Raw genomic sequence first — 15,460 nt, 5'->3', positions numbered from 1 at the left:
CGACGTTTAAAAACTAAAATTCGTATAAAAAGCGTCGTTATTCGTACTAACAATGTAACTGTACTATTTAAATAATAATTAAATTTTAAAAAATTATTTGTTTCTGTTGTGTGTCGGTTTTGTTGTTTGAATGTATGAGATGTCTAAACGTATCGGCTATTGTATGACGGTGCGAGGCGCAGTGCTCCTAGTGGCACGGCCGGTGCCTCCCGAAGAACAATCGGTAAGATCGACAAAATGCCCCACAATCTGCGCTTTCTTTATATCAGTAAACTTGTACATACATGAATCGATTGCAGTCTCTCGTTGTATGTTGTGAAAAGTTAATAACGATTTTCTTTTTTTTTTTTACTGAAAAAGTTAAAATTACACGCAATTAAGAACAAAGCGGAGACAAAACAGGAAAAAAACAATAAAATTGCCCATCATTTTTGCAAATTAATACGCCGAGTGTCTCAAATCTATATGCTGTACAAACGTAGATATGATCACTAATAATTAAATTTGTAGATTCTTAAAATCATAGTATTCGAAATTAAAAAAAAAATTTTTAAATTTCTTTTCATCAGCAAATTCTAAAAAAAAAAGAAGTTAACAAATTGCTGGTTTCTTAGCATTCGACGTATTGAAACGCCACGGAATTTACAATCATCGCGCAATCTCGTCAACGATCTTACCGGATGTTCGTTCTTAAATTACGATACTGAACGCTCGACGCTCTGTTTCAATCACACCCTGAACAATATTAATTAATTACTTCGTAGTCGCTCCTCCGCTGGCATTTATACTTTATCTAATACTTTTACACGCTACGAATGTTTTTTTTTTCCTTTTTCCTTAAACCGTAAGCATTTAGCATGTTACATACGGTTGAACTCCCTTTCCTCCGGGTTTCTCTCGCTATTACCAACTATTTTGCTATTACGAGCAATAATGTACATCAATTACAAAACAAGATACAAGTGTTAATGTGTTCTTGTTACATCATCGACACCGTCTCGCGTAAGATGGTTATACTTACAAATATACCACATTTATTAATCGAAGAAACTCGCTGCCGTTTGACAATCTATCATTCACAGAGCGATGTACTATCCCTTCGCGTTTCATTCTACGGCGACACTGCAACGATACTTCGAAAAATCTTTCGACAATCGAGCACAGATAATCGTCCTTAGAAAATTCTGCGCTGATGGAAGAAAACCGACGCGAGTTACACCGCGTCGTCAAGCTCGACGCGGGTAAAATTGCAAATATATAATTCTTAACATTATAATAATAATACTACGCACGCACGGTGCAATTACGAAACCTAGCTTTTCAAGGACGACAAAAACACAATCGCGTTACTTCTGAAAAAGAATTCGTTCCCTTAAAGGCGCTCATTATGCAATGCATTCTTATTGCATTTAAATCATTTTTATATTAATCGCATTTTCGGACGCCCTAATTGGCTTGACACATAATGATAACGTTGTTCCTGCATGTCTAATTTTGTTGTGTATATGTTGCGTTGATTCGGAACTTTCATGACACTCTCGATGAACGAAAAATAGGAAGCTAGATGGATGCTGCCACTTTTGCGGATAACGAACATTTCCGCGTACAAAATCAGTTAAAATAATCTCTAAATAATAAATATTAGGTTGACGAGCTTAACGCAATGCGAATCTCTCTAACGGCAGTGGAAGATTTTGGATTTATACATGCAACGTATACTATTCCAAACGACATTACATGTTGCATAAAATCAAACAGACAGAGTATTCTAGAAACTATTCTAGAAATTAGAGAAATTTGATACTTTTTTTCTACGAGTAAAGTTCTCAACGTATCGTTCATAACATGGGATACACAAGATACGACGTGTGATTAATTAATAGGGAATAATCATTGACTACGTTACAATAACCGTTCTTCTTTTACAAAAGTAACAGCAGTTACAATAGTAGATCCTATACTTATTAATTTGACAGAGTTTTAATATCCGCGAATCAATACAACACAATCACAGTAAAGACATATATCCTTGTCTTAGAATACTGATGTGTTAAAATATGAATATTTTTTCTCTTCATTATGTTATGAATAGTTTCATTCTGCATACATCATGCGTCTTTTGTCATGTAATTCACAAGTTAACAAAACCTGACACTAAATGCAAAGAACGTAAGAAATCAAATTGATTCTGCGAAACGGTGTTAAGATCTTTTCTTCAATTTGTAATAGGATAGTCCAGATAGTCGGGAATAAGTCTTACTTGCAAATTATAAAAAAAACTTTATTTTTCTCATTGGACATAAGTGCTGCTCGATCATCTTTGCAAAGAGAACGAATAAAGTTTTTTTTATAATTATTATTGATTTAATAGTCGTAATCATACTTATTATAAATTAATAATAATTTTATTCTAACTATCTATATTGTCGTATTACAAATTGAAACATTAACTTCGTTCATCGTTTTGTCTATTCTACTTCTACAGCGAATAATACCCTTATCGTGCTCATCCGTGGGCAAATATACGCTTGCAAGTATGTATGTTGTGACATGTGTACAATATATGTATATAGATTCTGTATACATATACACTATATTCATATTCATATTTATATATTTATATATACATATATAACTTCTCTCTTTTTCACATTTATTACTTTGCAAAATATTTCTTTTACCGACGATACGTCGGCGTTAAGCCCGTATAATACAATCGCAAATTACACTTTTGTCGCTTAGGCAAATGTTCACTTGTTTATCGGTAAGTACAATGACCATTCGCATCGCTCCTAATCGACAAAGATCGAAACGATGCGCGCATGCTTCTAGCTGAATAATCACATCGAGAAATGCTTGTTATCGGAGACCAAAATCTCGACACTTTTATCAATATTCGTTAAACCGAAGCCGAATGTCCGATCGGCTTAGAACATCTCGCTATAATACTTTACAATGAGTAAGTTTGACGAAAATCGCGTCATAGGTGCTAACAAGGAAATGAAGTACGAGACATTCGTGTCACAGTATACCCAAGTACTAGAGCATTTTTATGAAACGCGAGAAAAACGCACTCGCGTAAGTGATGAACAGCGAGAATGGATGATACAATAGGCGAGTGTGTACCCGCGTTCACAGCAATTACTATTACAATGGAAAATTCGATTGGCCGCTAGAACGAGGCCGATTAATGCTTGGAAGTGAAGTGGTAGAGGGTGGATCAGTCCCTTTCGACGACCGTCAATGACGCGACGCATATCCTAATAGTAGAAGTGAGCGAAGCTGTTGCAGGTGTTGCGCGAACGTACCGAACCTCAGCTATGCGTTTGTGGATGTGGAGGCGGCGCGCCGGTGATCTCGGTCCAGCGCATTTCGAAGAAACTGCGCATCCCGTGGCCGGCCTTGCCCACAGGACTGTCATCCTCGTTGAATACCTCGCAGTTGATGAACATCTGCCTGACATCGGCGCAAAACTCATCGCGAGACTTGTACCTGCATCGAGAAGCACTCGTTGTGAAAAACTTCAGCCTTCCAATGCCGACCAAGGTTGACGATCGGTCAATAGAGTTTTTTTTTTTGCGATCAGTTTATATGTGTGTGTATGTTAGATCTATTAGGTCTGTTTTAAAGACCAAGAGTTTTTGAGAGGAAAGGCAGCTAAAGATAGTACGTTCACTTAACTAATCGCTGGCGCGTATTGGACAACTTACGCGGAGTCCTGCAACTTCTTCTTAATCGTACTGAGATCCATGGGGGTTTTTATGATTTTCTTGTAGGTCGGGAACTGTTTGGTGTTCACCGGCAGGAGGAATGGCCAGGCCTCGTCCTGTTGTTCCAACTGTTCGAGGAGTATCTTACAAGGCGCCAGCTCTCGTTGTTGCTTCTTCGTGAGCGTCCGATTGTTACCCTCCTTCCGTGGTGAGGCGGTAGGAGTCGGCGGTTCCGACGAACTGACATCCTCTACGTGCGTGTTCGATGCCGTTGATGGCGTTGGACTGCGGCGCAAAACAACAGAGAAATTATTTGCACGATTAGCTTCCGTTCTGCAGGAGGTTTCCCGTCATAAAAGCCTCTGGACGAATGCGCAAGGACGAATTGCATAAGATTCGATCGTGTGTCCGGCTGAGACGGGTACGCTGCTCCCGATGAATTATTTGCGTTTCTCTTTGACTCTCTGTCTCTCGTTCGTTCTCTACTTCGTTCTATTACTTTTTCCGTTCTATTTTTCGCCCTCTTGTGCTCTCTCGTTTTTATTTCCGACTCATCATACACGACCTGAAGGCGGCTCTACTGTTACGATGAATATTTCTGAGAAAATATCTATTTCACAGTCGGCGATCGCAAATACACTAGACAACAACGATGTATCATGAATGTACAGGGTGTCCCGTAGAAACTTGGGATAAGACACTGAAGAAACGCAAATCACTCGGGAAAATCTATTAGTTACAATCACCTTCAAAGAATGAAAAATATTAGATCTAGCTTCTTATAGAACACCCTGCATGAAAGGAAAAGTTCCTCGAGACGACAAAAATTCTCGGCGGTATTACGACACGGGCCGAGGATTAAGTAGGTAAACGCATGAGTACAGTGTATACAGATAGTTTTCGTATACAGAGTTAGATTCGTATTGAGATTACTTTATTCAATCGGGAATAATACTTGTCCGCCATTTGCGGTTGCGATGAATATTATCAAATCGTTCATTATAGCTGTTTTCTAATATACTTCGCATGAAACGTCATTAAGCCAGCAACTTGACAATGTTTGTTTGTTTTTAACGTAATCACCTAGCTGGTGGATGATCAGAACTTTCACTTTCTCTGGTGCCTCCCCCTTTGGTATGACTCCTTCGACTACTATTTCTCTTCTTTGGTTGTTTACTGTGGCAATTAGAGCAATACCATTTCCCTCGTGGCATCTGTAAGCAAAATATATTATATACAAAATTTATACTTGTAGCACGTCTTTAATTTAGTTAAATAATGAGATCTTCAACTATTTATAGAGACGTATTTTTGATAATTACTTACTTTTGGCATGACAGGATTGTGGCAGTCAGTGTGATAAGCCCTAGGACAGAGTTCGCATAGGACCAGATTTTTACCCGCTCTCTTTCCACACACTAAACAATTGCGTTCACCTGTTGCTTTGTTCATACATTCGTGACAATACCTGGAAGTAACAAGGAATACTTAAAACTCTTTGCTTCAAATAAAACTAGACAAGAATGTGATATATATAAGCGTTACTCACCAATCACCATCAGGAATGTTTTCCATTTTTGGACGGAAACAATAAGTATGGTAGCCACGGTCACAGCCATCACAGAGCAGCAGCTTATCTTCGTTGTCTCCACTATGACAAAACTGGCAATTCTGCAACCAAAATAAATGAACTTCTCATTTAAAAGAAAACGGAGAATTAATCATTGGCTAAAATAGCATGAAGATTATAGCAGTTTGTTAGTTGAGCACTTAAAATAATTTTTAAAGCAATAATAAAGCTCTAGATAAGTATAGATAATGTATGTATTCAATTAATAAAGCGCAAAAATACAATTAAAAATGATGCAAAAAAGCTAATTATAAGCTAAATAAGATCTATGTGTAATAAATCAAATCCAAAATAATTTAGAATCAATTTAATAAATATTCTAAATAAATATTCATAAAATAATAAGACAAAGATATTTTTGGTTATCACACATCATAAGATAAATCACAAAATCTATGCTGTATGCACTCATATTATAATAAATATTATAATAACTTAAATGCGTGCAATAATACAAACATAAGCAACAGTAAATCAATCATAATGACGACAATGGAATTTTTCTGAACGCTAGAATGTGAAAAAGCGAACTAGAGCTATGCGAACATAAAAGTTAAAAAATAAATTGTTTATCAAAAAAACAAACAAACAGTAAGCGGCAGTTTTGCATGCAACCGTTACGTTAGACTCTGACCACCATTGAATGTACATTCTTAACGTATATTTTCGTTATGGTTTATGTATATAAACATTATGTGTTCCAATATTCATGGACATCATCGATGGACGCGCGTTTATTTATAATATATCTACGGCATCCATATAAATAAATACAAGTGGAACAAGTGTGTTCAGGTATCGCGCAAACAGAGCGAAATCCAACGGATGTATGCAAATTTCATTGCCATATTGTTCGCACATGTGATATACAGAATTTTGGAGAATAAGAATGGAAACGGACGTATTGTAAAAATACTGTCGTGAGAAACGATCGTTAAGGCTCTGGTCATCGGATCGAGTAGACACCTGTCGATATCCATTCGAAGCGACGTACACTCTCTGTAAGCCATTCAACGGAAGGGACAAAGGTATCGGGAGCAGAGGTAGCAAAGGATGATTTGGTTAGTAAGTTAGTGCGAATACCCACAGAGGTCTGAGAAGTAGTCAATAGCTGTTTGTACTGATTGGTAGCTTTGAGTGAGACGCAGCGGTTTCGTAGCTTGGCGCAGACCGAGTTTCTAGCTGTTGTTAGACTCACAGCCTTCATGATGCTCTTGTCCCAAGCGATGCTAGCCTCGAGCATGTAGAGTGCCATAGCGAGTTGCGCCGACGTGTGCGCTCGTGCCGTTGCCTCCCGCCAGGTGTTCAGACCTCGTGGCGTTGTTTCTTCTGGCGGTGCAGGTGTCTGGTTATTCTGCTCAGAATTATTCGAGTTTGCGTTAGCGGCTGCTGCTTGTTCCGCCTTGAGGGCTGCCAAATTGGGATCTCCCGTGCTATAAAATTACCAACACCAAATTAAAATATAATTAAAATGTAAACCTCTTGCTCGACAAATTTAATTTAAATATTAATTGAATGCTTGAACAATGATAATAGAAGGCACAAATTTTATTTAAAAAGAATCATTTATATTTTGTCACTTTTATAAATTTTTCTTGCGAAATATGAAATCATAATTTTTCTTTTTACTACTGAATGAAGAAATTGCAAGACATAATTATTATATACAATAAATAAAATAAAATAATGTAGAAAATTTATCTTACCAAACACCTAAAGGTGGTTTTAAATATCTTCTTTCTATAGCTGCCTCCAAAGAAAGTAGCCTTTGCCGAGCTTGCTCGACTGCACTAATCTTTTCCATTTCATTCAATTTCTCAATTTCTTCGGCTTCTTCAGTTCCCGCTCGCGGCGGTAGCTTCCAACCTTTGACTTGCATGCTAGCATTAGCCACTTTATCTTCAAGCGCTTCCACTTGCTCCAAAAGTTGAGCATCTACTCGTAGCGCAACTTGCTCGCCCCAATTATTCGGATTATCAGGCTTTGGAATTGGCGTATTGGGATCATCTGGTTCTGCTTGAAGTTCCGTGGCGGAGACGTTACCAGGATCAACATTAATTTTACCGGTAACGGCTAAGAAGGATTCCATCGTCGCCCATGTTGTGCGTTTTAACTCTTTCTCGCGCACACCGCGGGAATGTAAATGCTCGAGAAGTTCTTGGAACGTGTCAACGTCTGTTATCCTCCACCAACCATATCTCAGATCTATATAAAGTTACATATATATTATTCTAATTATATATAATTAGAAACTTAGAAAATACAATTATTTGCATGGGCATACTTTTACTTTAATATTCATTAAATTAATTCGGCTTACCTTTTGATACCGGTTTGGCCTCGCCAGGAGGCGGTAAACCGTGCACTTTCAAATATTCTAGCTGTGCTGCCTCATCTTGAGTTAATATCAGGGGTGCTGGACTATCGCATCTATCATAACTCGGACTAGCGGGCGGTGGAAACACTGGGATTCTGAGCTCAGTCGGCTCGGCTATGCCAAAGATTTGCTTAGTGCTAGGTCCTGGAGTATCACACGTTTCACGTGGTAAGATGGAAAACCAATTAGGCTCGGCATTGCTATTGTCTGAAATAATCGACATAACTAATTAATTAAAAATGTTGAAGAGTCTGTCCTAAATAAAGATTTATAGAAACTCACTGGAAATAAAGGAGCCGTTGAGTTCTTTCCCGTTGTGTAGATTATTGACGTGGTTGAACTTGTCGCCATTCGGTATTGTTTCAACAATTTTATCCTCCATCGTTTTTCTCAGTGGTTTCGTCATATCTTCGTCCGTCTCTTCATTCTCCTTTTTCATTTCTTCTTTCATGTCGACATCTGTATTAATCACCTCCGTCTCCTGTTTTATTTCTTCGGATGTGACGTTCGTTTTCGCATCTGTCATTGTACTATCGTCACTATTTCTCTTCTCCTCCTTTACATTCTCCGAGCCGCAATTTTGTACAGGCTCCTTCTTACAGTTGACCTCCTCGGACTTCATCTTATCCCCGTGAGATTTTATGTTCTCATTCTGCTCGCTCGAATTATGTTTCTTTTCAGCCTTAACTTCGTTTGGTGCTTCATTTTCGCGATTTTCGGAATTCTTGCTTTCGCCCTCTTGCTTTACTTCAGACTTCTCCTCTATCGGCATGTTTTTATACTTCTCGTCGAGCTCAGCTTGGAGGTCGAGAACCTCCGGTTCGGCGCTCTCCATAGCTTCCACGAAAATGCCGCCGGCGCATGCTAATTCCCAATATCTCCTCCAATACCTGTCTTGGCCGAATATGTGCGCACGGAGTTGCTTCGAAGAGCTGTTCAACTTTTGTAGTTGTTCCTCTGATTGCTTCAATAATTTATCCAATTTCTTACCCAATTCTTCTCCAGATAAATTCTTATCCTCCTCCTAAATAAGAATTTTTCTTTAAGTATCAAATCTTCAAATTAACTTAAGATCAAATCAATATTCTAAAATATACCTCTTCTGGCTGAGTGCCTTCACTCTCGTTTTCAGACATGTCCTCTACTTCGTCCTCATGATGAATTTCATCTGGTGTAGGTGTCGTACCTACGGCAGTAGACGTAGTGTTGCCTTCTTCCTCACCTTCCTTCTTCTCGATGGTGATCGTATCGCCAATCTTATTAACAATGACACCCACGGCTTCCATTCGGACTTTTCGACTATGTAATTGTCTAAGCCTGTATAAACAGAAAACAATAGACAATGTTATCAAAACATAGATCTGACAGGAAAAAGCATAATTTAATAATGATTCTCTTTAATTTAATATAGCTTCTCTAATCTAATGTAGCTTCTCTCATAAATTATTTTTATAATAAAAAAATATTATTAGATTTATGATAGCTTTTAATATTATTATTCCGTTAATTAATTTTTAATCAATTTTTAATCAATTATTTCTTCATCAACTTACTTTCTGATTTTGGTATCTAATACGAATCTCTCTTTCCTCAGCTGAGCTACCGTCTCGAGGCTACCCTCTATCTGTCTGATCACAGCCTTATTTTGCAATAACTCATTGCAAAGGAAAGCGAGCATCTGTGCTTTATGTGTCGGATTCAACGCTAAGAAAGGCTTGTCTCGCAATCTTTCCGACATCTTCCATGTTTCGTTGTTATGTAAGTGCTCATAGAACTGCGCATTCTTTCCCGAGCAGGTTGAAGCGTAATCGCCGCCGTTCTGATGATGATCGGCAAATTTCTTGTCACGCTCACGTTCAAGGCACACCCCTGTCAGGGCCTTTACTTCGCCGGTTGCGTTCGCGTACAAATAAATACGCAGTACTTCACTGATGTTGGCGTGAGTGATGTCAGCTTGACGCAAACTTTGACCTAAGCCTGTGGTATGTCTAGCCGGTTGCGGAATTCCTGGGTCTTCAATAGCACATACCAACAGATGTGTCATAACTGACAGCATTTCCTCCTCAGCTTCTTCATCATTGAGAAGGGCAAGTTGAAGACTTTTCAAGCTCGGTAGCGATTCCATGTCTGCAAAAAATATATAATAACAATGAATGCCGAATAAAATGATGAATGGTTTTTATTCTGACAGATGTAAAACAAAATGTTCTCACCGAATCCTAAAGTCTCCCCGAAATTGTGCAAAAATTCGAAGACCATGACGATATCTGCGAATGCTTGTCCGGAGAGCTTAAGTCCAGGTATTCTTTTGACTTCTGGCAGTGGTCTATGATCTAAAAGATTAGTTAGAATTAGTTAAAGATCACATTAATCTAAAACTCTCGTTATTCAGAAATGCACGAACTTGGCGTCCAAGTTCTTAGCTCGCTATGTGATGTAATAAGGGCAATATGTTTTCATCGCGTAATATCAGTCATTTTCACATACCTGTCAGTTCCATATCCTCTACGGGTTTGCGAATTTGTTCGATTAACTCCAACTCGATTCTTCTCTGTTCCGCCCGCTTTTCCTTCGTCGCTATTCTCTCAGCCCTGGCCTCCAAGCGTTTCTTCTCTTTCTCCTCCATCTTCCGACGATTTTCTAGTGCTCGTACCAGAGCCATATGCTGCCTCCTTCTTTCTCTTTCCTGCGGTCATCGTTGATCGTGTTACAGTCACACACAAAAAAATTAACTGGCACGCGCTCATGCAGATAATGTTGAATCAAGACAAAATTGCGAGTGTATTTAAATTTTCTGTTGTGCATTGTCAATAAAGCGCAATATATGTGTGTGTGTGTGTGTGTGTGTGTGTGTGTGTGTGTGTGTGTGTGTGTGTGTGTGTGTGTGTGTGTGGGTGGGTGTATGAAGTGGAAAATCACAGTTATTTTTTTACAAATATTATTATTCATTAAACTTCAAAAATTTTCAATAGAAAATTTAAACTTTAAGTAAAAAATCTAAGAACGGTTATATTTTAGAAAATTTACGTATTTTTTAAAAACGTATTTTTTTGATAAATATAAATGTTTGAAGAAACGGGGATTTTAGTTATAACTCAGTTATTCAAGTTGATGTACGATTCCCGTGATTTTCCACTTTGTATTTGTGTCACGCATGGGCCAAACTCTACAACCGTCCCAAATTTCTCTCTCACGCATTACACATTACGAACAGTATTGTTAAACGGATGCACTGATAATCATAGGAGAACAATACGACGCGTCGATGGCGGAAATCGCCCTTTTACGTTTACAGTGCGCAGAAAATCGTGCAGTTTCTAGCAAACCAGAACTAGCGGCTGCCCGAGCTACTCGAAATATCTCCCTTAGCCTTAGATATCAATCCTACAATTCTTAAAATTTTCGAAAGAAGTTTCTACCAAATACATCATCATATAGCGAAACCGAGTGAAAAATTTCGGTTCCCTAGCACTGAACTCAGAAATACGAAACGTGTGCTTTTTTTTTACAGTATGTAAGCTTATGAACTGCAATGATTTGTGAAAGCTGAAGCAAATACAGATCGATTAAGTAAGCGAGTTTGTATCAATTTCTACCCACGTATAGATTAATTTTAATCTCAGTTTAACTTACTCTTTATTTTTTTCTAATTCTTAAAATTAGAAAAAAATAAGGAAGTAAGTTAAATCAAGATTAAAACTATTCTACATTGGTAGAAATGGACATTATTGCGTTACGGACAAAAGTACAGTATGCCGAGGTGTTGAACGATACATATAAACCGCGACGTAATCCGACAAGCCGTTGTCGTTAGATAGATCTCGAATTGACACACGTCAGAAATTTGATGGGAATGTAACGCATAGCCGTTCGTTATGCACGCCGCAGTTTGCGATGTAACGCAGAGCTGATGCGAGTTAGTTGCGAGAGCAAGTCGCTAATTCGTTCTGTTATTAATGCCGTTCTGTTAGACGCTAGATTGGGTATGTGACATACCAGCTCGACGGTGTAGAGCATCTCGCGCTGCTTGGTGAGCTCCTGCATGTACATCTGCGGCACAAAACACATCCACAGTCCACTAGTGCTCAAACCGCCACACTCAATCTAACAAATCTTTCCCTCGCTCTCTATAGTAGATGTTTTCTACTTATTTGACTGCCACAGAATTAAATCGTGTCGCGAAATCGGCAGCGCGATCGATCTTTTCACGACAAGATTGTTGAGCAATGCGCGGCAATGTTATGTTGGACTGACTGTTTCGATTTCAAGGTAAAGCAAGGGCGATAAGTGATTACGGGATGTTTCATCTTCATCCTTGTAAATTTTCGCGACAGCATGTTCATCCAATCATAGTAGAATCATTAATGTTTTTTAAACACAAATTTAAAATTATTACATATAGAAAAACTTTACAAACTTACATTTTTAATGAAATATTAAATGGTTGGTGTTTAAAGTAATTAAATGTCTTAGTAATATAATTCGTAATAAATTCAAGTTTTTATTAGAGTCTATTGAAAATAAGAGATTGAAGTTTTATCTGTCCTAAAAGTTTTTTATTTGTGCGGATAATCTTTAATTTTCATTGTATACTTCCATTATTCGGATTCTCACTGAAGTTTCGCTAAAAAATTTTACTGGAAATTCATCAGGTAATCCATAGTTAAAATTCATTTTTTGCGATAAAGAATGAACATCCCGCGTATGATATGTAATGAATTACACTTCCCCAAAAATGATATATTAATCGCATCAGCAATTTTACTTTTCGATGAATATTGGTAATATAAATAATGAGTTAGAGCTGTGGATCCGAAACACAGAATGTTAAATTATTCAAAGTGAATATTCTACAATGTAAATTAGAACTTAATCACTGAAATAACATGTAAAATAATAGCGTTGCATTCCTCGTATATATCTGATTGCGTAATTAATTTCTTTATTCCTTATTCAATAACTGTGCTATATTAAATATTAAAATAACACATACGATCTCCTAACTTTCAAAAAGTTATTTCAGAACAATGACATGAATAAATGTTAACGTACAACGTGCTATTTTTTAAGATCGGAAACGCGTTTTCTAAAATGCAAAAAGATTACGATGAAAAGAATTGCAATTCTTCAGAAACTGTAACTAATGTAACTTTTCATTTAAAAAATCCAATATGTTTAATTCAATTTGAGATTATATTTCTATTAATACTTAAGTCAGTTTAAATAAGAGGTAAATCTTTTGCAAAAATCTATGAATATTTACACTCAAAGAGTTTAAAATCAAACATTCTATTCAAACATCCCTACTAAAAAATTACATGCAATTTACATGAAATCTTTACTACTAATAAATAAAATACTTTCCGAGATATGATAATTAATAAATTTTATCACGTAAAAAAAATATTCCGCTTCATGTGTTTTTATTCTATTTAAAATATTATTTCGCTTTTTGATAAATAAAATTTTCTGCCTTCCGGTTAATTCGATACGTAACGTAAGATTAATTTGCTTGGAGTTTGAGTTCTCATCGTAAAAATAAATGAAGAACGACGAATGAAGACGATAAAAGTAAAACAGAGCACCTCTACGTCTACGAGAGACACACTCACGCACACTCACGCTAATCTACAGCGATGAAACGATTGGCAGAGAATGATTTGTTTTAAGACAAGAACTCACCTGTTCCTTCAGCATAACCGCTTGTTGCCTCTTCAGCTCCCGTTCCTGAGAAATTAAAAGACTCTTTAATACAACTGTAGAAATAATATCGCGCGGCAGTCGTTCGTTCGCGTATTACATCTAACTTTAGACGACTCGAGAAGAACAGGGTCGAGCATTAACATAGTAACTATTGTTGAATTACCTGTTGCTTCCTTTGTTGTTCTTCCAGTCGGATCTTCTCCACCTCTTCCTGCCGTTTTTTTCGTGCCTGCGCATACGCCATACACACGTCACTCGCATCCGTAATCATGTTTATCAAAGAGAAAACTTAGGTAATTTTGTTCTCGTTCGCGGGATCGCTCGGGTATTTACGACAAGAGAAAAAGGCATTGTTTTAGCAACGAAAACTTTTCCGTTATCGGTACTGATAATTGATTAATTAGCTTGAAGTTACCATATGCCCTACTGGATTTCTCATAGCAATGATCGAGAGGTTTGCAAGACAAGCTATTTTATTACTATAAAGATCATTTTTTTATTTTGATTATATTAAAACGTAAATTATTAAAAGTTTTCTTGTAAATTTGACATTCATTATTACATTTCAGAAGCGAATGTATGAAAACTGTCATACAGGATATATACAGTCTAAAAAAGTTTCAAGGCTTTATTTTTAATAATTCAAAGAATAATTTTCAGAAGTACTCAACTTTTAAAAGTTATACATTGCATATATAGAATGTGAGAAAAATTATTATAAAAATGCAATATAATTTTCAAGATTTCTTGACTGACTTGAATTTTTATTGACAATTATTCATTATTTTTCTTATGAAAATATTCAACAAAAATTAATGCAATTGACTTCTAAAGCGACCATCTCGATCTCCGCTTCCTGATATATGTGGCAATTATTTACATTTCTCTGAACGAATAGAAACGGATCCTTATTGAATTCGCAATCGAACGAATAGCTATATAAGTTGTCCATCCGCGATAATCTTTCCTCGGGTTTTGATTTCGTGATATTCACAGTGTAATTGTGATTCGACTACGTGTGGAAAGCGTTGTCTAAATAGCGCAGATCAGGGATTAAGCACTACTCTAAAGTTCGGGAATATAGCTGGAAGTTAGTACGGGTGCATTTATATTTTAATGCCAATTATTTGTTATTTGAAGCCGAACCTTCTTCAACGCAGATTTCCTAGGAAGGCGCCGTAACTTTTTAATAATAAATCTCGGATACTTAACTAAATATCAAATTGAAGTTCTGATAAAGTTCATTTTGAATTTAAAGAAAGAACAACCTACTTTTATTAGTTTGCACCCTTAATGAAAAATAGACTACATTAGAGTTTCGAGATTATAAATCATATCTTTGCATCCTTCCCGGCTATATTCATGCTAAAAATCTGAATCTACTCTGCTAAATGCCCGTAATTTACTTCCGTTTTCGTCGACTCGGCGATCCGATTATTGCACTCTCGTGGATTCTTTATTATCGGATATACTAGACTCATCGTAACAGTCGTGAGATAGCGCACGCTCAGTTTCTACATACCGATAAACATTGCATATTCAATTAGCGCAATAGGTCCTCGTAAAAAATCCTTGTACAAAGAGAGAAAGAGAGAAAAAGAGTAGTAAAAGCATGCGATTTAATATTAAAACCCCACCAAGAAAGTGACGCGTATACGTCGAGACAGCAGCCAAGCATAACGAAGACTGAAATATTATCGCTCGTGAAATATTTGAGAGCGAATTCGATAGCAAAAACACGAATTGAAATAGTTATATTTAATTATTATATAAATAGGAGAAAAAAGAGTCAATTGTGTGAGATAATAAGAGAGCGTAAACTGTTATAAATCAACACCATTATACAAGATGAACAGAGATCGAAGAGAAATAGAAGAATACGTGGAAAAGTGAAAAAATTTCAGCCGAGCATGCAAGGAGCCAAGCAATACTCGCCTATGTATGCACATATTATATCAATGGTACGTATGTACCGTCGCTTAAGCTGATAAAATATTAAAGCTATCGTGTCGTTTTACCTAGGATATATAAAATGTAACA

General features: G+C 36.9%; 1 protein-coding gene across 16 annotated transcripts in view; it reads right to left on the bottom strand.

Moving 5' to 3' along the window:
• Positions 1-2,642: 2,642 nt before the first annotated feature.
• Positions 2,643-15,460, bottom strand: part of LOC108688812 (bromodomain adjacent to zinc finger domain protein 2B-like) — a 159,275-nt gene continuing 146,457 nt past the window's right edge. For 6 of the 16 annotated variants that reach the window (XM_018195252.1, XM_018195256.1, XM_018195248.1 and 3 more), the window contains 16 exons: positions 13,584-13,649; positions 13,400-13,444; positions 11,714-11,767; positions 10,205-10,403; positions 9,931-10,050; positions 9,271-9,844; positions 8,815-9,034; positions 8,000-8,741; positions 7,661-7,942; positions 7,047-7,545; positions 6,428-6,773; positions 5,260-5,381; positions 5,037-5,178; positions 4,794-4,924; positions 3,711-3,995; positions 2,643-3,492 (listed from right to left, as the gene is read on the bottom strand). In XM_018195252.1, the coding sequence (XP_018050741.1) occupies positions 3,315-3,492; positions 3,711-3,995; positions 4,794-4,924; positions 5,037-5,178; positions 5,260-5,381; positions 6,428-6,773; positions 7,047-7,545; positions 7,661-7,942; positions 8,000-8,741; positions 8,815-9,034; positions 9,271-9,844; positions 9,931-10,050; positions 10,205-10,403; positions 11,714-11,767; positions 13,400-13,444; positions 13,584-13,649 (4,005 nt within the window). In that variant the 3' untranslated portion in view covers positions 2,643-3,314. The remainder of the gene's footprint in view (positions 3,493-3,710; positions 3,996-4,793; positions 4,925-5,036; positions 5,179-5,259; positions 5,382-6,427; positions 6,774-7,046; positions 7,546-7,660; positions 7,943-7,999; positions 8,742-8,814; positions 9,035-9,270; positions 9,845-9,930; positions 10,051-10,204; positions 10,404-11,713; positions 11,768-13,399; positions 13,445-13,583; positions 13,650-15,460) is intronic. The other 10 variants (XM_018195250.1, XM_018195258.1, XM_018195261.1 and 7 more) reach the window with 6 other exon arrangements.

Source organism: Atta colombica, unplaced genomic scaffold (genome assembly GCF_001594045.1).
Source record: "Atta colombica isolate Treedump-2 unplaced genomic scaffold, Acol1.0 scaffold239, whole genome shotgun sequence".
NCBI classification, from domain to species: domain Eukaryota; kingdom Metazoa; phylum Arthropoda; class Insecta; order Hymenoptera; family Formicidae; genus Atta; species Atta colombica.
This window is presented reverse-complemented; position numbering and strand designations above follow the sequence as displayed.